This window comes from Lissotriton helveticus, chromosome 2_1 (genome assembly GCF_964261635.1).
Source record: "Lissotriton helveticus chromosome 2_1, aLisHel1.1, whole genome shotgun sequence".
NCBI classification, from domain to species: domain Eukaryota; kingdom Metazoa; phylum Chordata; class Amphibia; order Caudata; family Salamandridae; genus Lissotriton; species Lissotriton helveticus.
In genome coordinates this window covers 1,452,253,922-1,452,276,670 of record NC_136059.1, presented here as the reverse complement: position 1 = coordinate 1,452,276,670, position 22,749 = coordinate 1,452,253,922, and the positions used below count along the sequence as shown (strand labels likewise).

At 48.9% G+C, this 22,749-nt stretch overlaps 1 protein-coding gene across 2 annotated transcripts in view; it reads right to left on the bottom strand.

The window, feature by feature from the left end:
• The window catches only part of CCNI (cyclin I), a 431,201-nt gene that overhangs the window by 316,183 nt on the left and 92,269 nt on the right, over positions 1-22,749 (bottom strand). For both annotated transcript variants that reach the window (XM_078676373.1, XM_078676374.1), the window contains one exon: positions 4,002-4,136. In XM_078676373.1, coding sequence (XP_078532499.1) covers positions 4,002-4,136 — 135 coding nt within the window. The remainder of the gene's footprint in view (positions 1-4,001; positions 4,137-22,749) is intronic.

Genomic DNA, 22,749 nt, shown 5'->3' with positions numbered 1-22,749 from the left:
CTAGGTTCAGTCTTCTGGATGTCCTGTGGCATCGCTTTCTGTGTCCTCCTGTCAGGAGAAGGTGAAGAAGAGCCGCTTGACAACGTGGGGGGCATCTGTGCTGATGATCGTGATGATGTCCCTTTTCTTGAAGGCGTGCACTGCGGCGATGGGGTCAGCGTCAAGCTCCTGGACTGCTCTTTAGATGATGAGCTTCTCCTCAACATCAAATGTGACCTCTGCGAGTCTCCATGTCGAGCGCCTTTGAACTACCGGCGCCAGTGGAGAATGATGCCCTGTCTACCCGGTCTCGACATGGAGCAGAAACCTGTGGCAAACCTTGTGTCGACGTCGAATGTCGCTGGGATGACGTTGGTGGGACCCGATGTCTCGACGTCGGATGTCGAAGGGATGCTGCCAAAAGAGAGCGGTGCCTTGATGTCGTACGTTGGCTGGACGACGTCGGAGATTGCCGTCTCAACGTTGACTGTTGACATTAATGGAAACCGATGCCTCGACGTTGAGCGTTGCAGGGTTGACGCCAACGGAGAACGACTCCTTGACGTTGAACGTGACCGAGTTAGCGTCAACGGAGGGTGCTGGTCTGACGTCGATAGTCGTCGCAATTATGGCATCTCAGGATCATGTGCCGGTAGTGAACGCTGATGAGAGGACACCGATTTCACCCTATTTGACAATGAAAGCTTTGTCATGGAGTGGTGGGTCGATGAATGTTCTGTTGCCGTTTTTCACAACAAGAGCGGAGGTGGCAACATCGACGCCAATACCTGCGACATTGATCTGCGACAGCGACCTGCTCTTCTTATTTGCGGCAGGCATTTTCGACGTTGATCGAGAACTCACAGGAAATGTACTTCTAGAGGTAGATATGGGTTTTCTTTTCTTGTGTTTATAGGGTGATCTTCCTCTGGATCCAGCAGTCGACTTTTATCTCTCCAAGAGACCATACAGGCAGATTCTCTCTATTTCTCAGAGTACGCCTGTATAAATTCTTACAATGCTGACAAGTCTCAGGAACATGTGTCTCAGGAAGACAGAGAATACAGACAGCATGGGTGTCTGTTTTAGCCTTCATTTGCCACAAGAAGAGCAAGGATCAAACAAGGAAGCCAACTTTTCACAGAAAAAAGGTACATTTTGTCAGAAAATGATAGCCCCTTACACCAACAGGTATAAGAGGTCAAGTGAAACAGGAACTACTAATAATATAAAGTAAATGTTTGTAAAAAAAAAAGCCAAAAAAGTGTGAGCTCAAACTCCAGGGTCCTGACTGAAGGAGCCGGAAAGAAAAACTGACCCAATTGTAACCACTGAGGCATGATGGGAGGCAAGGGGTCATGGCTGCCTTAAAGGCATGGTGCCAGTTCTTTAATTTTTTTTCTTCCGTTATGAGTTTTCAATGCATACTGTGGGCTAACAATGCATATGGTGCAGTTTATCTCTTTGCATACCTGGTTTTCTTCCTACAAATGCGATTAAAACAATTGAAAGCAAATATTTATTTATTGGAACAAATGCAATTTATGGAAGCATTGTCTAGCCTTTTTGGTTAAGGCTGTGTTTTTTAGTTATGGAAAAATTATATATGTAATGCACTCGGGGTCCCCGCACATGGGAGGGAATATTCAGTGCTTATGACTATTGAGCGGGATCCCTGAAAGTGAAGCTCACCATCTCTGGTGGTTCTAGGCGCACACACACACAACCAGGAGACCATCAAACTGCAGACTAAGTAGTGTAAAAAATAATAAACAAGCGTGTAGTGTAGTTCCTATATTCCCAATAGGCTCTGCGCATTGGAATAATATATACTGCAGTTTAGACGTAGGACTAAGGTCAACTAGGTCTCTGCCGAATATATTAGACTTAATTATGTGTGTGCCAGCTAGCTCAGAGGCCACTAGCAACTTTCTCGAAAGTACAAGAAGGGATTAGTTTCTGACAACCATATAACATGACAACTTTGTTTCCCGAGAATAAGAAATCAATCTTCAGAGTGGCGGAAACAATAGATAACTATTTTACTCAGTCAATCGTGTATACTTAGTTTCACCAGAGTTGCTGAGAAATTAGAGAGACGGGCGTTTTCAATAAAAGGTATTTATTGAACAGTCTTCTGTCTCAAGCATGAGAAATGTACTGCTACAATAGTAATGCTGGTTATAAAGTACAAGGCATATAATACAAACAGTATTATAAAGTAGTACTGTAAAAGCATGATATGGTTTCTAAGCCATAAGTTGCTTTAAATAGATAAAATACATACAATGATAAATGAGATGGCTAAAACTACTCAACTGGTGCTTCTAAAATACGCCTACCCTGGTGTACCTGACCTAAGCCTAGCACAAGGGAAGAAATACGTTTTTAGGAGTAGTTTTAAGTTTAGTATTCTTTGCCTCGAATCTGCCAAGAGTCTAATCAAGAATTCTCGAAGGGTCTAATCAGCTCCGTACCTTGGTTTAGAATTAAGGAGGTCTTGTATCTCTCTCTCAGGACTCGATCTCCCAGATACCCGCAAGGGTAAGCTGGAAACACTGGAGCTGGATTTCTCGGCAAGAGAAGAAACCGCGTCTCTCAGTGCGTCTGCTGGAGGGTCAGCTTCCTTCGGCACTTGCTGCTGCAGGGCGTCGGGCAAGTAGTTAGTCGATCTGCTCCACAAACCACCGTTTGTTAGTTTGGGCAAATGTAGGCATATTTATACCATGAAGGAGCCGAGTTTGACGCATGATTGGACTTAATAACGTCACTCAAAGGTTCAATTCCTAGAAAACTCCAGGATTTCTTGGATAACTTAATATTCAAGCAGGGGGAAGATCCTAGCTGCTGAAGGCGGGTTTCTCCAAGAAATCGTTGTGAATTCTCGGAACTTAGTGGAAGTAGCCTTGCCGTATTTGGGCTGTAAGGCTCAGGCCAAATATGGTAATGATTTCTATGCCTATATAAGGATAGGGTAAAGTATACCTATATAAGGGCATGAATCGGGAAAAGTTACACTAGGGTCCTAGATTCGTTTACAACAACAGCAGGCCTTCTGAATCTATGCACGCAGGATCTGGAACAATGTCCCTGTATCCATCAGGACCGCCCAAACACTGCTCCAATTTAGGAAGAGTCAAAGACCTTTTTAATGAACGCATTTCAATGCATCAACTGTCCACAACCCACATTTTCTCCTAGTATTCATTGACTTTATGCTGGTCTTTGACCACGTAGAGTACGCCGCTGACTTTTGTCTAGGTTCACACTATAGAAATAACATATACGCCCACATACATACACACTATACATTAACAAATGCTTTCAATTGCACAATAAATATATAAATCAGAACCTTAGGAGTTTATTGTAGCACAACAACGCTACAGCGCTTTGTATTCTCTTTTTTTAAATTCTTTTTATTAACATAAAATAGGTGGTCAACGCAGTCAAGATACATAATATTCACATGTGCATCGCGGGAAATCACAGAGCATGTGCAGTACAAGAGTAGTCAGAACAATGTATCACATTACTTTTCACAGTGCGAGCGGTTCGTCAATCGGGGCAATTCGGGGGGTTCACAAATGTTGCCTCTATATTCATTCCAGTTGGACCACACTTCAATCCATTTCCGTGGGCATCCACGTGCCACATACACCGTTTTTTCCTGGAGCATGCACCAGTCAATATCAGTCTTCCAGGAGCCCAGTCCAGGAGGCCTCACTGCCCCCCACAGCCTACTAAACAATTTAATCGGACATTGTCATACTGCACCATCACACAAAGGTTAGAGAACTGAAATTTTACATAATTCCCAAAACACCCACATACAGAGGCCCAAGAGCTGCCGAACAAGATACTCCATTTCTTATAGGTGTAACACAAATTACCATGAGAATCTGCAATAAACCAGACACATCATATGAAATCCACAAGTCACAGAAGAACTTTGATCTGTATTCCGATATGAACTGCAATGAAACACAAACTTGCAGTGGGTTTATCATACAAATATTTACCTTTACAGTAGTTAAAAACCTGTCTAGAAGACAGATCGCCAAGGCAAGCGTTTCTGGATAAATGCTGAATTGGTATTTCAGTTTAACCAACCACTGGATTACTTCATCCCGTTGTTCTGGAGAAATAGTTCCATCCTGTTGGAAAGATTGAATTTGAATCAGTTTAGTATTCCTCAGCAAAGCTACATAAGATGAATCCAAATATCTAAAATATGTAAATCTACCCCTGTAGAAACTAATCCTACATAACTTCTGCCCATTCTTTCCCCTGATGGGATTTGGGCACAACTCCTGGAAAAATGAGTAGATAGAGGAAGTGGATAGTTAGCATGAGCAATGTGCAACTACATCATAGTGGGCTCACAAACCTGCTATAACCCTGACTTTAATGGGTCTCGGTTCCAAGGATAATACTGTTTATATTCATCTTGGGAACATATGGTCTAGAGTAGACACCTAGATTGAATGTTCATGCATCTCACGTATAGAGATTACCTTTCTCTTCAAGGTTGAGATTTGTAAGTGGCTTGCAGGTAACTTGTTCAGGTGAGATATTGTTAAAATTTTTCATCTTTCCAGGGTCAATAAAATGAGTACCAGCTTAAATGGGGTAAAAGAAATTGATTCCTAAATTTTCTACGTAACACAGCTTGCACAAATGAAGTAATTTAAGTAACATTTTTATCACATAACGAATTAGTCATTATCTCGGTCATGAAACTTTGCTTCAGTTTTCTGCTAATATTTGTGTTTTACACTAGGGAACAAATACATCCCATGGCACATTGGCATCCTACACAGAAATGCCGTAAATATTTTTTGGATGACTTAAGATACTAAGTCCCAAACACAGCACCAGACCCGTTTGTTTGGTCACAGGGCAGACAGGGACTACTGAGCCCCTCCCTACCTTGATGGGTGAAGTAATTTGCCAATGGTATGCTATTACAGCTCTGCTAACTTAGCCAGGCACATCCTTTCTGTACTTGACTCTGAGTAGCAATGGCGATCGATTCAATGTGCCACAAGAAGGTAGTGAGGAGGTTACATACTCGGAACCCAAACAATCACCAGCAGGAGTGTACGAGGCTGGCTTAGTATATGGTGCACGCTTATTATTTTGTTTTAAAATTATTTTATTGATTGTATCTTAAAACATAATACACACACTATAACGCACAGTAATATCGCAATTTGGCACCAAAATACATATTCGATATAAGTACACCCAGCTATAATACAGGCATTAAAGTAATACCATACATGCAATGTCCTCCTGGAATAATAATCGCGACCATTGTTGGTTAACAGATTAACTCGACTGAACTTTTCCTGATCAAGTCTCTGTCCCTATCCCTCTAGTTCATAGGAAATATCATGCTCTCATCCACAAAGTCATAATGGTCTAATACTCTTGTCTCCTGGGTCAGTGTCCGCATAATGTCAGAATGTGTATCTGAGGCTACTTCTGCCGCTTTATTGAAAGGAATCTTTTAGTGAATGAAAGGAATCTTTTAACGCGAAACTTAGCCCAAGGGCATCAAGGCGCCTAAGCAGGTCATGTAATGTGTAGTCACTGGTGAAGTCCTTACAGATACACTTCAGAAAAAAGCCAGGTTTTCAGTGTTTTGCGGAACAGAGCAAGCAAGGGTTGCCCCAGGAGTTCAGAGGGGAGAGAGTTCCATAACCTGGGAACAACCGTGGTTTATTAGAGGAGCGAAGGGATCGACTAGGAGAATAGAGGTGAATAAGTGACCTAGGACCCTCAGCACCTGTACCGTAGAAGGCCCCATGGCCAAGACAAAGAATCTTAAAAGAAATCCTGGACTGAATAGGAAGCCAATGTAGGCTTCTCCGGGCTGCCGAGGCAAGTCTGGGGAGGTTAAGAACCATCTTTGCCGCCGCGTTCTGGACCATCTGGAGACGATGGATAAGACTCTTATTTATGCCCACATAGAGGGCATTACAGTAGTCCAGTCTTGAGGAAACTAAAGCCACAGTGGCCTGTTTCCGTGCCTCAGGAGAGAGATAGTGGGCAATCTTTCTAAGAACCCTGATAATGCCACAGCAGGTAGAGACAGTCCTACTGACCTGACGGTCAAACGAGAGTGCGGTGTCCATCAGCACCCCTAAGTTCTTAGCAAACTGGCGAGGGGGAGGGCAGTCCCCGAGAGAGGCCGGCCACCAGTCATTTGACCTAATATCCTGACTGCCCCCAAAGATCAACCCCTCCGTTTTCTCCCCGTTCAGTTTCAGGAAGTTCTGTATCATCCACTGAGACACAGCCTCCATGCAGTTCCTGAAATTCAGGGCAGAGTCCTTCCCAGGCTGCGAGAGGGAGACCATTATTTGAGTGTCATCAGCGTACGACAGTACTTCCAGCCCAAAAGATCTAACTACCCTGGCAAGTGGGGCCACATAGATGTTAAATAGTGTAGGGCTCAATGAAGAGCCCTGGGGGACCCCACAATGCACAGGCCTAGGGGCAGAAAGAAACTGACCCAGCTTCACTCTCTGTTCCCTTTCATTCAGAAAGGAAGCCAGGAGGATCAGGGCAGGACCTCCGCCCCCTATATCCCTAAGGCGGGTGACCAGAATAGATGGGACAGGGTGTCAAAAGCCGCCGTCAGGTCTAACAGGACCAGAAGAGTGGTATGGCCTTTATCGACCTGGGAGCAGATGTTAACAACTGCCGTGAGAGCGGTCTCAGTACTATGAGATCTCCTAAAGCCATGCTGGGAGATATCAAGGAGGGCCGAGTCCCCAAGAAAGGAACTAAGGGGCCGATTAAGATGAGATTCCAGCATCTTTGCAGAGGCAGGGAGAAGAGAGATGGGGCGGAAGTTTTTCAAAACCCCTGGATCCAATGTGGGCTTCTTAAGGAGGGGCTTAACAACCACCATCTTCCATGAAGAGGGGAACACTCCCTCCGAGATCGCACGATTCATGACATTCATGAGAGGGGGAATAACCACATCCCGACAAGCCTTCATGACTTTAAGCGGGCAAGGATCTGAGGGGGAACCCGATTTGGTGTTATCCAGGAGCTGAGTCATCAGCTCAGGAGTAAGAAAGGGGAAGGACATAAAACTCAGGGGATGTCCACCAGACGGCCTCCAAACTCTAGAAGGAGTAAAATTATCAGGAGGGGGCAGGCCAAGATTTAGGGATTCAAGAGAGCTATGAATATCTACGATCTTTGAGTGAAAATAGGTTGCGATATTATCACACAACTCCTGAGATTCCACTATCGAGTCAGCTCCCTGGGGAGAAGATAGAGTCTATGATTTTAAAAAGGTTTCTGGGAGAGTTAAGGGAAGCAGTAATCTTGGAAAAATAGGCCCTCTTTTCCTCCAAAATAACTAGTTTATAATCCTTTAAACAGAGTTTATGTTGTTCCTTCTCTGAGGGATCCAACTGAGCCCTCCAGAGCCTCTCCTGTGTCCGACACCCTTGTCTCAGCAGCCTAAGTCTGTCCGAGAACCAGGGGGCCGAAGGGCTCTTTCTCGCAGAGTAGTGCTGTTTAAAGGGGGCCACGATATCCAGAGCCCGTGAAATGGTGCTTGCGAGTTCAAGAGCGGCAGAGTTGGCATCCTGCAATTCAACGGGCGTCAATTTATTCAAAAAAGGAAAGAGAACCTCGTTATTAATAGCTTTAAGGTTCCTTCGGAGTTCCCACTTCTTGAGGTCCGGGAGAGAAGGGGGAGCATCCTAAAATGACAGGTCTAGTGGAACGGCCAAATGATCGGACCAGGCTAGGGGGACCGGAGGGCCCACCTTCAGCCTGGGGTCATTGGAGAAAACTCCGTTAAGTGTATGCCCAGCCAGGTGGGTGGGACCTGCCACCAACTGAGTCAGACCACAGGAATCCAGAGTGTCCAGGAGGATCTGAGTATCTCTGGACCCCATATTTTCCAAATGGAAATTAAAATCGCCCAGGAGAGTGATATTGGGCCTCTCTACAAATGGCTCTAAGAGCTTGATCAGATCCTGGCTAAAAGAAGATCTAGGGCCAGGCTGTCTGTAAAAGAGGAGGCCGGAGAAAGAGACAGAAGAGGTGGAGTTGATGGAAAAATACAAAGCCTGAAAAGAGTCAGAAGGAGAGGACAGAAACTCAGTACGGCATATGAGAGAATCCTTGTATAGAATTCCTATTCCTCCTCCTCGACAACCAGTTCTATCCATCCTGGCTAGGGTATACCCAGTGGGAATGGCATCTATCAAATCCGGACCCGAGGTATCAGATGCCCAGGTCTCTGTGATAAACACCCACGTGGGTTTTCTGGCTGAGACAAAGTCCCTGAAAGCAATGTTGTTTTTTATTAAGGACCTGGTGTTAAGAAACCCCCTTTCAGTCGTTGTGTTGGGGAAGGGCTTAGGAGCGTCAAAACTCGGCTGTGCTTTCCGGGAATTCGCATTTCCGGAACCACTGCTTAAACATCCACAGCACGTCCTAACTGAGAAAGCCTCAGGGGCAATAGTATGGTAGCAGGGCTTAGCTAACTGCTTCAGCGCAAGCAACAACTGTCTAGAATAGCAGAAACCTACTGGTGTACCAGCAGTGGCCAGCCCAGCCTCCCAGGCCCCAGGCGCGAACTCAGCCCAGACTAGCTGAACTTAGGCGCGACTTCGGCGCACGCCCACTGCGGGCGTCCGCTGAGCGCGGAAGAAGTCAGGAGAACTAAATAGGGCGGCGCAAGGAGGAGAGGCTAGCGTGTGACCCTGGGTCTCCAATCCGCGAGAGACCAACAATCTGTGCCGGCGCCCTCCACAACAAGCGGGAAAACCCGTGGTGGAACAGGGCGCTGGCAAAAAGTGACAAGTACAGCAAGCCTTATTACAAGATGAGTGCAAAGAGCAAGTATTTTAAAAATTAGACAAATAAAACAATCAGGTTAAAAGAGCAGAGTAAAGTGCAATCAGTCAGTAAATTACAGCATCATAGACCGCTAAGCACAGGGCAGATCATGAGGACTAAATAGGGCGGCGCCAGAAGGAGAGACTAGCGCGTGACCCTGGGTCGCCAATCAGCGAGAGATCAACAATCTGTGCCGGCGCCCTCCACAACAAGCGGGAAACCCCGTGGTGGAACGGGGCGCTGGCAAAAAGTGGCAAGAACAGCGAGCCTTATTACAAGGTGAGTGCAAAGAGCGAGTATTTTAAAAATTAGACAAAGGTATGCTTGGTATGGCCCCAGATAATACCTAGTCCGGCTTCTAGGAGGGAGTAACTCATTGTATGAATCAGCTTGTGTATTGCAGAACAGCATATCGGCCTGCCAATCCTCAATCTGCGATAGCGGACCACCCATCCAGCGTAATACCACCCAGGGCTTGGCCAGGAGAAGCCCAATCGCTAGCAAGGGGCGCACTGTCTTGTCTAGTGGAAGATCCCATTCCAAGAGTGCCATCTTAGGATCTGGCTCCAAGTCGGCACTGATAATTCCCAATTCCTGAAACACTTTGCCCCAGAACACCTGTATGCCGGAATACTGCCACACCAAGTGCCAGAAGCCTGCATCTACTTCCCCACACCTTTGACATCGAGAGGTCTCCACTAGTCCACACGTACACTGGCGCTCAGTAGTGCAGTACGCGCTGTGTAAGAACTTAGAATGTATAAGTCTGTGCCGACCATTGAAAGAGACTGAGCGGGTTCGAGAACAGCAATACTGCCACTCTGTCACTCAATGGAGTGCCCAGATCTCGCTGCCAATTTTGTCTAACCCTAAGGACTACAGAATGACTAGTATCCTGCAGGCTTGTGTAAAATGTTGCTATTAATTTAAGAGGTTCTTCTACCTTAATGAGTGCCGTAAATGTCGACATAGCTTGTGGTTCCAGCATATCATCACCTTAAAGGGCGTGCCATATGTGCAGTGCTCTGAAAAAATGAAATAGTGCTGTGCCTGTCGGTTTCACATTCGGGCCTTGTAAGGCTTCCCATGCTACCAATACTCCATCTTTGAAGAAATCTCCCATTTTCGTGATTCCTATACTCTGTAATGCCTGCCGTGCCCCTACGTCTTGGGCCAACGAGAACCACAACCCCCATTGGATTGGCATTCCTGGAGAGTACAGGAATGGTCCTTCCTGCATTTGTAGTAACGTCTGCCAAGCTTGCATAGTGACCGCTAGTGAGTCAAAAACCTGAAAGAGTCTAGAGGTCTGTCGCGTGAGGAGCTGGGGTAATAGCAGCGGTCTGCTGCGTTTCGTTCTAAATACAAAAAGGGTAGGTCCCATGGGCCATGTACCCAATAATGAGCAAAAACCCTATTAGCAGCACTATAGTACTTTTCTAGATCCGGGGCTCCCAACCCGCCCAACTCATAGGGTAGAGTGAGAGAATCCCATTGTATGCAGGGCTGTTTTCCGGCCCACACAAGCCATATCAGTTGCATTCGGCAAATCTAAAATAAATGTTTAGGTAAAAGAATGGGTATGTTCTGAAATTAGAATAAATATCTTGGTAGAACCACCATTTTCATTATGGTGACTCTCCCAATTAGTGAAAGTGGGAGTCTGATCCATCTATCTACATTTTCAATTAAGCGCTCCGTTGCCCTACCATAATTCTCCCGAATCACCAAGTTCGGGTCTGTGTGGGACTGAATCCCCAGGTATCTCACTGCATCTGTGGTCCAGTGCAGTGAGAATTCCATAGTAGGTTGTGTGGTGGCAGGCGTGAGCGGGAAGATGATTGATTTATCCCAGTTGACAAGAAGCCCAGAAAGCCCAACAAACTGAATCACCTCTCTCAATATAGGGGACAAATTTAACTCTGGGTCACGAATGTAAAGTAAGGTGTCATCTGCGTACGCTGAAATGTTGAGCGTATACTACCTAACCCCCTGTGTGAGTGATATTCCCGGATGGCACTGGCCAGTGGGTCTGCAACAATTGCGTACAGGAGAGAGCGGGCAGCCTTGCTGGTTTCCGCGCGTGATAGGAAATGATTGTGCGTCTCCAATTTGTACCCTACTTGTGGGTGATGCATACAATACTGATATTAATCAATCAGAAGAATATGTCACCAACACCAATCCTGCACAGCACCGCGAACATGAAGCCCCTCAACTGAATCAAAAGCTTTCTAGGCATCGAGAAATACCACAGCAGACTTGATCCCTGGATTCAGTCTCTGCACCGCACCCAACAGTGTCCTTAGGTTAAGGGATAGATTACGGCTGGGAAAAAACCCTGCTTGATCCGGTCTAATAATGCCAGGCAATATCGGGGCCAGCCTGTTTGCTAGAATCTTAGCATAGATCTTTGCATCCAAGGACAAAGTAGAGATAAAGGTCTATTATGAACAACTACTGGGCAATTTTCCCAGTTTAAGCAGTGCGACGATGTCTGCTTCCCGCATTGAGGGCGGCATGAGACCCAACTCCTCATAAAGCAGTTTGAGATAGGGGGTTAGTATATCTTGAAAAGCTTTGTAGAAAGCTACTGTGAACCCGGGGCCTTCCCAGTTGCCATCTCACACAGCTCGTTGCGTATCTCATCGGTTGTCGATGGCCCCATTAGATGCTCCGTTACTAGCCAAGGCAGTTTAATATATGAGAGATATTCCTCTATGGCATTATCATCAGTTGAGATCTGGGACATATATAACCATTGATAGTAAGAGCGGAAGTGTGTGGCAATTTCCTCAGGGGTGCCTAAAAGGTCCCCGCTCTCGTTTGTCATGCCCGCCATTTATTCTAGTACTCTTTTGGGTCTCAGTAATCCTGCCAACGCAGCACCTGGTGGATCCCGCACACCATATTTGCGCGCCAAAGCATATTTCCCCATGTGTTTCATTTCATCATTGGCAGTGTCCTGAAACTCCGCCAGTTTTAGCTTAAGGCTTCCGGCGATCTGGGCACTCTCTCTCAACCCGATCCTGCTCCATGCGCCCTATATCCCTTTCTAATAAATCTAGCCTGCCTCGGATGGAGCGCAGCACACCCACATGTGTGGAGATCATCACCCCTCTAACATATACATTGAATGTTTCCCAAACTGTTTTGAAAGACGGTATTGAGCCTATATTATTAGTAAAGAATTCTTCTATCGCCACTGTTAAATCTTCTTTAAATACTGCATCCAATAATGAATTGGGGGGGGGGGGGGGGGAGACCGCCAAGTGAATGCTGGGATTCATGGTGCAGCATATTGGAGCGCTAAAAGTCACTGGGGAGTGGTCAGAATACGTTCGCAGAAGATGCGCGCAGGCGGATACCCTTGAATCTAATCTCCCAGATATTAGCCAGAAGTCTATCCTGGTGTGGGTGTCAAAGACAGAGGAGTAATGTGTGTAATCTCGCACAGAGGGGGATCTATGTCTCCAAATATCGATGAGCCTTTCGGTGTACATATTATCCTGTCTGGCCCCTGCTGCAGCTGCTGGCCGTCTGGGTGGGCCTTGGGATCTGTCTAAAGTGGGATCCAAAATGCATTTAAAGTCCCCTCCCCAAACCTGAGGGATATTTCTCCACTGTAGTAGTTTATCCACCAACGAGTAGTAGAATTGGGGGTCATCATAGTATGGACCATAAACTCCCACTAATATGAATTTCAAATCTCCCTTCTTACAGAAGGCTATTACGAATCTGCCTTGGGGGTCACTGAACAAGCCGTCATTTCCACCCTGCCTTTTTATCAACCCATAGTTAGACCCCTCTGGCATGGGATGTGAAGTTAGATGAGTAACATGTTCCCTACAACCTCCGGTGTACCTCCCTACTGCTCTCTGGAGTGAGATGTGTCTCTTGTAAGATTGCGATGGACACCAAGTGTCTCTAAGTAAACACATATTTTTAGAACCTTCCCATTATCATTGAGGCCACGCACATTCCATGTCATCAGTTAGAGAATCGGTGATTTCGTACCCTCAGCGACCATGCGGTTCATGGGATATCTGTACTAAACGGATCTCTGTGCCTGTGATGCCTACTGTGCAACAACAAAACAAAAACTCATATCCTAAACTAGCCTCTACACAAAACATACAAACATTCCCACCCATGGCACGATAACCCACAACAGTCGCAGCAATACTCATTCCCCCCGCCCCTTCCACAACCCGAAACACATGCGAAACACCCCAAACAGGCAAAGGCAATTGTGTGATACACTTTAGGGGTAGATGTTGCCATCTGTATAACCTCTCTACGCCACTCAAACAACTGACACTTATACTCCGTACATAAGTGACTAGTACTGCGACATGCAGACAGCCCAGTTTATGCTTCTTAACAAATATGCACCCACAACAATCAGTTTTAGGATTCAAGAGTGTCAATCCGGACTGGCTAAAAACCTTGCACTCTGTCCTTGTTTATGACTGGACGAGGTTTACTGCCTCAATGCAGTTTGTTGCAGTAGTTAGTGTCTCATGTTACTTGGAGCATAAAACAGCACGGCGTACACCACATATTCATTCTTCTAGGTCTTGTTTGTCTCGATGGTTTGGGGAATCCCCTGCATGTGACTGCGAGGTGGTCGGTGAACTCCGTCGTTTAAGTCGCTGCTTTTTGTCTTTGATGACACGCAGAACGGCTTTGGGTCCGTAAAAAAGAGAACTTTCCCTTCTAGTTTGAGCCTTAGCTTTGCTGGGTACAGCATACTGTATTCCAGATTCAAGTCTCTGAGTTTCTTTTTCACAGGGATGAAGAGTCGCCTCGCCTTCTATACCTGCAGTGTGAAGTCGGGGAAGAGAGATCTTTCCGATCCCTCATGTTGGAGAGATCCCAGCTCTCATGCTTTTCGTAAGGCTGCGTCTCGGCCTCTGTAATTCAATGTGTGCTCTATGATGGGCCGAGGAGGGGCTCCTGGGATTGGCCTGGGCGAATATGTGCAATGCATGCGCTCTATGATAAACATATCGGAGAAAGTGCTTCCCCAAGCAGCGTGATCAAGAGCTTCTCTACATACTGCTCCATGTTGCCAATGTTTGTTGAGTCCCCCACCCCTATAATTCAGACATTGTTCCTCCTCGAGCGCACTTTGAGATCTTAGTTTTGAACTGCAGCGTGCGCAAAATCTTATATCTCTCTCTCTGTCGGTCTCCGCATCTGCATGCACTACCTCTTACAGATCAGACACACGTTGCTCTGCCTGGTCAAGCAGATCACCATGCTTATCCAGCCTCTCTGACATGCGGTCCATGCGGAATGACAGTGTCAATCTTGCTGTCTATTTTCAACAAACTTTGCTGGATGGTGCGGAACGCACTCTTTACATCTATGTCTGATCCTGCTTCTGGATTGTCTGAGGCAGCGTCTTGTTCCGTGGGCGCGGGCTCCTTAGATCTGGGGGTCTTGCGCAGGTCAAATTGAAGTTTAGGCTGCAGCTTGTCCGTCTTGACCATATTGCATGAATTTGGCTAACCCGAGAGTACCACACAGTAGTGTAGGGGTTCCAAGTAATGCAGGCAGGGGGGCCCCAACTGAATTGTGGACGAGGTACAGCAGCAAGTCTCCACGGCAGCCGCTGTGCCCCCACAGCGGTTTCCACAAAGTTTACAGCAACTCTGTGCCTATGCTCAGCAAATGTGTCCCAATTGGTGGCTCTCTTTACTACTGGGACCCCATCCAGCATAAAGTGACCACAACGTGTGCAAGCGTAGGTTCAGGCAGCCTTTATTAATGGCCTTAGGCTCACCTGCTTTGGTTACTGAGTATTGCCTGCAGGGATCTCAAATGTGCACACAGGCTGTCTCCAAAGTGGCAATGCGGGTCCAGTTGCCTCCATTATGCACTTTACAAGGCCTCCTGTAAGTTTCCTCGGCCTCTATGCAAGACCAGCTACCGATTCTAGCTATGTGGGGGGTACGCCTTATGGGGGAATCCGATGCTCACAGGTACACAGAGCCTCGCACCAGCAGCAAGTTCGGAGCGCCGTGCAGGCCGCCGGCCGTCCCAGAAGAATAGTACTGCTTGGGCCCGCCTCACTCCCGTTGGCGGTTTTAGCTGCAGTTTGCAGCTCTCTCTCTCGGCCGCAGCTCAATTCAGAGCCGCAGGTGAACCCAAAGATGAAACGCGTTGGCTGGTGTAAGAAGTGCTGACTGATTAAACAAAAGACAGACATAGGACGGCTGTCGGATGAATTTTCTTTGGACATAAGTCTGCATGTCCTCAGAGTTACAGTTTCATTGAAGTTTAAATTAGGGATGCTAGCTGACATCCCTTATCTTTGAGCACTGCTTTGATCAGTTTTGTAAACTGAACTAAATAAGATGCCGTGTTTTCTGCAAGCCCTACTTCCCTTATCCTCCCACATTTGCCTCATATGATTCCATAAGCATGGTGGGGAGACTTTAGCTATAGAGGTCAATGTTCCTCGACCTTGGGGTGAAGTCCAGCCAAAAACCAGTTGCCACTGGTCCACCAGTCTCTGCTCGCAGCAAAACTAGCAGTTCCCTTTACCTTTTTTTTTTTGTAAACAACTTTTTTATTGGCAGTCGTATCCAAAAAGGAACATCTATCAATATATCACTTCAGTGTTTGACAACTCAAGATTGATACACAGTATTGGTACTTATGCCTTTTATGAAACAAACCCCACAGATCCCACCTCCCGTCAACCCCCCCCCACCCCTGTCAGTGCGTCCGCAATCAACCTTAAACAAAGATAGTGTCAATAGGTATCCTCCACCTAGTAGTGCCTTTGAACAGGTCTGTTTGTGTTAGGGTGTTAGTTTCCCCAGTGTCCATACTGTGTGTGTGCCATCATGGGATCTGTGTTGGGAGCAGTCCACCCGCTAGGTTGCCAGCTCTACGCCAGCACCTCCTCCTCCTCTTCACTTGAACTAACCTCCGGTCGTTTAAGCGTTGTCACTATATAAGGCCTCCCATGCTCTGGCTACTTCTAAGAGCAGTTCCCTTTACCTGCGGCTACGGTCTGTCTTGGGTGACCAAACTGCACTTCAAATTCTCCCCGGTCCATCAGACTCGAGTGCAACTTTTGAGTGTAACTTTTGAGTGTCAGGGTTCGGGCTCCTGTGCTGCTCTTCGACGATCAAGCAATTGTGGCTATCAACTTTGCCAAGGTGGCTTCTGGGGCTTCGCTTGGCCGGCTGCAAGATGGCCGCACACTGAGTGGGCTAGCTCTGCCGGCCAAGCCCCATAATCCGCAATAATCCTGCAGATAGCGTCTACTTACCAGCCCAGGAGAAGCCGATCCGGACTTGGCGTCCCTTGGTGCGTTGAAAGACTCAGCCTCAGCTTTCTGGCGATATTCAGGGGCCGTGAACGTCGTCTGGACATTAGCGCCGGGAGGGAGCATCTTGACGGTCGAGTTCAGCCTCGCCTCCTCTCCTGATGTGCGGGGGCCCTGTGGCGCCGGCGCAGCACCGGCAGACATCCAGTTGGTGGCCCGGTGAGTTGTGTTGTTGTGGCGGCTTTTGCTTGCGGGGTAGGAGTCCGTGGGCTGCACCGCCGGACCTGGTGCGCTGCGGCCTAGGAGCCATTTTCTATACTGTGCGCCTGCAGTGCTCGGAGGCCGAATGCGCCCGGGGGCCTGCGATGGGAGCGGCGGGCCCCCCTTGTTTCCCAGCTGGCGAGGCCGGCCTCTGATGCGCACTCCCCTGCCTCTCTCTTGCCGGGGGTGTGTCTGCTTCTATGCCTCTGCCATCCATTAACCGGCACTTCACGGCCTGCTGCTGCGGACGACGGGCGGCCCAATTACTGCCAGAGGGCCGGCGCCTGCACCTTCTCACCCGCCACTGCTACCTGCGAGACTGGAGGCTCCTGGGCAAAGCGGAGGTCTGTTACACCCTGCAGCAAGGCTCTCTTGTTAGTGCACCCCCTCCGCTCTTATCAAGCTACTGTCCTGGATGTTCCCGGGCCCGTTCCCCACCTTGTGGCCCTCCCCCACTTCGGAGCCTGCACGCCTCTTTGGACCCCCCCCCCCGGCTTGGGGGCCGCCGTGGAATTTGTGGTTCTGCCAACGCGTTTGGGCCTACCCTTGTGTGCCACCCCGGCTCGCCTACCTCCTGGCTTACTGTCCTTGCTGCCTCCACCCCGAGGGGGAGCTGAGACCTATTCAAGGGGGGGCTTGCTTTTCCATGACGGATCCTGCTGCAAACTCTGGTGGCTCCTTTCATCCTTACTCCTCATCACCCTAGAAACCCCCCCCCTTTCTTTTTTCCCTTTTTTTTTTCTCATCAAGTCACACTCACCATGGGGAGAACCGACCTGAAGCAGCCCAAAATAACTTTCGAACAGCGCCGGTCAACCCATCAGGATGGCGCTGGTTCGGATTGTGGTGACCCCGCTACCAGCCTGGAGGAGCATCCCACCCGCGAGGATGACCTAAAAGCCAATATGCTGGACGTTAAGTCCACGGTCACTGGAATCGCCACCGAGCTGGACCAACTCTCCGCCTGGCTGGACTCAGTGAAGGCTCGAGTGGTCTTCCATAATAATCGCCTCCTCCATTTGGAGTCCAGGGTATCGGAGGTTGAGGATGCCGCCACTCAGGACCACCAGAAACTTGCAAATGGACAAAATCCCGACACCCATACGGGAGAAAAACGAGGACTTGGAAGCGCACTCCCGTCGGAGCAACCTCCGCATAACGGGTGTTCCGGAGTTCACAAATATCCCACGCATGGAGGACTTCGTGGAGCAACTGGTCAGGGAACTTTCCAGCAACGCTCTCCCCGGTCTTTATTGTGGAACACGCACACCATTCCCTAGGCCCTCGCCCTGGTCCAGGTCTGCCCCCTCGCCCCATCATTGCTAAAATTCTCAATTTTAGGGATCGGGATGCCATCCTCCGGGCTGCCCGCGATATGGGCAAGATCTCTCACCAAGGTAACTCTCTTTCTTTCTACCCGGACTACACCCCCACTGTCCAGGCGGCCCGGCGGGAATTCCTCCCTGCAAAACGATCCAGCAAAAACATGAGGTTCTGTATTCATTGGCCTACCTGGCAAAGCTGAGAGTACGGCACGGGGAAAAGACTCTTATATTCCTTGACCCCAAAGCTGCCCTCGCTTTAGCAAAAAAAACCTGAAAAATCCTCATGCTCTCCATCGAGCTCTCAGCTTGCCGCCTCAGTGACAATGACTAATCCACGTGGAGGCTCTCGTGTTTGCAAAGCAATTCAACACATTGTTACGCTCCTCACCATCCAGCTCTTAGCCGGTGGCTGCTGATCGCTTGAGTGACTATGCTTGTTTGATTGTATTACTTGGGACTCTAACTTTCTGAACGTTGTCTGAAGTTCCGGATGCTTGGCCATCCTGTTTAATTGCAGGGATGTCCGCCGAGCCTTGCTATGCCCTACCGGGATAATTCCCAATATTCTAATGGTTTCTCCTTCTCCAAGTTGTGGGTTCCTGGGGTGGGAAAGGGCTGTCTCTCCGCCTGATTGGAGGGTTACAGTGGTTGTGGGGGTGGAGGGTTTTCCGGGGTCTGTTTTTGGAGAGGGGGTGGGTGTTGGGTTTTGTGTTATCTTGTCGCTATTGTCAGTTTGGTTGGGGTGGGATAGTTGGGCTGCGGGCGCGACACTGACACGGTTCTGGGGTTGGTTTTTGATCTGTGTTCAGAGGGGTTTGTCAGGTGGGGGGGGGCTATGGGGTGTTAATTTTCGATTGCTCCAGGTTCGTTCGTTTCAGTCAGACTGCTTCATCGCACTGTGCTCCTTGTCCTCCGCTGCTGATGCGACATGTACTACATTGTCCGTTTCTCCCACTGCACGGCTCCCTCCTTCCTCTGGTATTGGTTGAACACTGGGTCTCTGCGAACATGGAGCCTCTTCTAATGACCGACCTGCTCACGCGCTTTGCCCCCATCTGCTGCATACCACCTGCGGGTGGCGGCTTCCTTGCTTCCCTTCCTGGGGGGTTACTGCACTGCCGTATGCCACCAGTGGTCTTTCCGAGTCACACTCCGCGACATTCCACCCAGGTATCTTGAGGCATGACTGATACCATATGTTGGACCTGGAATATACGTGGTCTTAATGATCACCGAAAAGCCAGGCTTATTCATTCATTCTCACTTGCGGCGACACAGGGTGGATAGATGTCTCTTGCAGGAGACGCAGCTATTGCCGGGGTCTGCCTCTAGTCTCCAGTCGCGCCAATGGGGGGAGCCACACTCCTCGTTCTATTCTTCTTACGCAAGGGGGGGGGTCCTCAATTCTGATACATAGGGGTCTCCCCTGGCAGACTATCCAGGCGCTTCCAGACCCGGACAGTAGATATGTAATATTGCATGGCACACTGCTTTCTCAGCCTATGACGATCACTGCGATATATATGGTCCTAATTCAGATGATCCCGAATTCTTCCGTCACGTATGGCATCTATCTCCTCCTTTGGCCCGGCGGCGGTTCTATGGGGGGGGGGCTTTCAATGTTACACTTTCAGCGGCACTGGACCGCCACCGCATCACTTCAGTCTATACTCATCGACAACTCTCTGATGCCTGGCGTCATTTGTGGCCTGCTACTCGTGAGGGCACTTGCGTCACCAGGGCTCGGGACTGCTGGTCACGTATTGATATATGGCTTGCCTCTCCAGACGTCATCATTTGGCTCACTTCTGCAACACATAAGGCGTGCACCTTTTCCGACCATGCACCGGTCCAAATTTGTCTTCGTCTCCCGCCCGCCCCACAGCGAGCATTCACATGGCGGCTCCCGCCAAACACGCTCCGTGACAGTTTTCTGCAATGAAATTCAAACAGCTATTGTCAATTATTTTGATCTAAAAGTGGGCTACGTAGATTCTCCTTCCACCCTTTTGGGAAGGCTTTAAAACAGTAATAAGTGGCGAATGTATTTCGAAACAGGCCGGCGGCGTTCTCCGTTCCATTCTGGCAAAGTTGGAGACTGAGATTAGGGCTTTGGATGCTTCCCAGGCAGCACACCCCAATCCTGAGACCCTGGCACTCTTGAGGCAAAAGCACACTGACTTTTCTGAGGAGGCTGAGAGAGAACTTGCCTTTTTGGGGTAGAGAGGCCCGGGCTTGTTGTTTCGGGGAAGGTGATCGGCCTGGAATGACCTTGGCCAACCTCTTGCGCCCTCCAAGTGCTGCATCGTAAATCATAGCCCTCAGCGACAGGGGCCCCGCTAGAACCACCTCTCCGGAGGAAATCAAGAGCCGTTTCAGTGATTTCTACTTGCAGCTATATACTGCTGCCACCCCCCATCTCGTGAGGCCTTTGAACAATACTTCAAGACTATTGCGTTGATGTGGCTGGAAGATCACCACCGGAAATTTCTGGATGAGCCCTTCACTAAGGAGGAAATACTCGCCGCAATCAGCAGTTTGCCTGGGGGCAAGTCTCCTGGTCTGGATGGCCTTCCTGCCTCGTTTTATAAAACTTATGCTTCATTGTTAGAACTACATTTGGCGGCTATGGACAATGAATCCTTTGACAATGGCCTCTTCCATCAGTCGTTCCGGGAGGCAATGATAACGTTGTTACTTAAGCCCGATAAGCCAGCTGACTTTCGCAATTCCTATCGCCCCCTTTCTTTTATAAACACTGAAAACAAAATCTTCGCTAAATTAATCGCCTCTCGCCTTCTACTCATGCCTTGCATTGCTCTCCCCGACCAGCCTGGTTTTATTCCAGGACGAGCCACCTCACATAATCTCCAGACCATTTTCTCGGTCCTTCACCAGATCAACCCCACATCCCGCAGTGGCCGCCCTTCTGGACGCCACTAAGGCGTTCAATAGGCCGCTCGAATGGCCCTTTTTCTTTTTTCTTTTACCTCGTATTGGCTTCAGCACCATGCTTATACGAAAGGTAGCTCTTTTGTACATCTGCCCCTCACCTCATCTCCGGATTAATGGGCAAATAACGGAGCCCATTTGTATTGGACATGGCACCCGGCAGGGTTGCCCTCTCTCCCCAATGCTCTTCGCTATTGCGATGGAGCCCCTTGCTGCTAGACTCCGGCAACGTCACACCCACAGGGGTATAGGGTACTCTGCCTGATCTCTTCTGGTTTCCATGTATGCGGACGAAAAATACTCTGTACGTTCGCCACCCCCGGGGCAATCTTAGTCCTCTTGTATGTGAGATAATTCATTTTGGTGGACTGTCGGGCATCCAGGTAAACTGGAGCAAGTGTGTTATTCCCCCTTATGGATGCCACTAGACAATTTGCTCCGGATTTCCCTTTTATATGAGCCACTGGCCCCACCCGGTACCAGGGTATATGGCTGAGTAGGGACCTCGATGACCTCTGGAGATCTAACTTTGGGCGTGCGGTGGATTGGATAGAATCTAAGATTCCAAATTGGAGTCGGCTTCTAATGTCTCTGGTCGGCCGCATCGCCATTGCTAAGATGGTGGCATTGCCAAAATTCCTCTACCTTTTCGGGGTATGGGTGCTCCTAATTTCAAGCTTTACGCTTTGTGTGCCCAGGCCAGTTTTCTGAACCTTTGGATTCACCACTCCCCTTATCAACCACACGTGGCTGTGGAGACTGATACTGCATCTCCCTGGCAGCTGACCGCGGCCCTTTTTGCCCCGGCGTGTCGCCGCAGGCGGAGGTGGACACGGTTGAGACACTGCGGTGGGCCTGGTCCGGACTGCGCCGTATTTCCAATTTTCCTATGCTGTCGGCAAATGCAATGCCGATCGTGCGTCATCCTGCCTTTCCTCCTCTCCTGCCTTCCGGCATGTCCAGACATGCATCAAGTCTTGGCCTATCGACATTGGCAGATTTATACCCCGGCAACACATTCTACTCTCTTCCTGCCTCTTTTGGCCTGCTGGACACTCTTTTATTATCAGTTACATGCCATTTGCTGGGAGATTCATCCTACGTTTCCCCAGCCCCCGCCCTCGATGCTAGCCCTGGATTTCATATACACCTCCCCGACACCACACAAAATAGTAACCAAACTATATGCCCTCACGTTGGCGTCCTCTTCCATCTCCACTGATCAGGCTCGCGTTGCATGGGGCATAGACCTGGGTATGGACATCGCCCAGGCCGACTGGCTGTACTGCTGTAATCAGACAAAGAAACTGTCCCCAAACTACCGGCTTCGTCTCATTCATTTCAAGTATCTACTTCGGCTATATCGCACTCCTGCTCAGCTACACAAACTAGGACTCATGCCCAGTGACTGCTGCTTGTGCTGCGCTTCCTCTGCTGTGGATTTTGCCCATTTAGCATGGCTATGCCCCAAGGTGTCTGACATTTGGCGGGAAGTATGTGCTGCTATCTCCAAGATTACCTCAGCGACGGTGCAGCCCGACCCTCCGCTTTGTCTGCTGGGCTTTGTAAAATATTGCCCGGATGCTTCCCGCCGCTTGATTGCAATGCTGCTCGTGTTGGCTAGGCGTAGGGTGGCCATGTGTTGAGGTCGTTGGCATGCGTCTAAATTCGCCCACCGGCTTGAGGTCGCCTCTAGATGCCGGACCTTGCTTTCGGATTTTTCGGACTGGATGCCTGCGAGGTCTCGCCCAGTGGACATATGGGGTCCCTTGGTGACATATCTCCATTCCCGAAGTCCCTTGAGCTAAGCTGCCTTTCCCGCGATCCCCACCAGCACCCCGCCCGCGGCGGAAGCCGCTGCTGGTCGGTAATTGCCTCCCATACTCCTCCATCCACCCCTGTGCGCTGCACGTGGCATTTGCATACTCATGGTGCTCACACCTCCTCCCTGGTGACAATCTTTGTGTTTATTCTGCTGTCATACTTATAGCATTTGGTCTGTGGTTACTGTATTTGGGGACTGTCTTTACGTGCGCGACGATGGACTTGGAATCTACTGTGTAT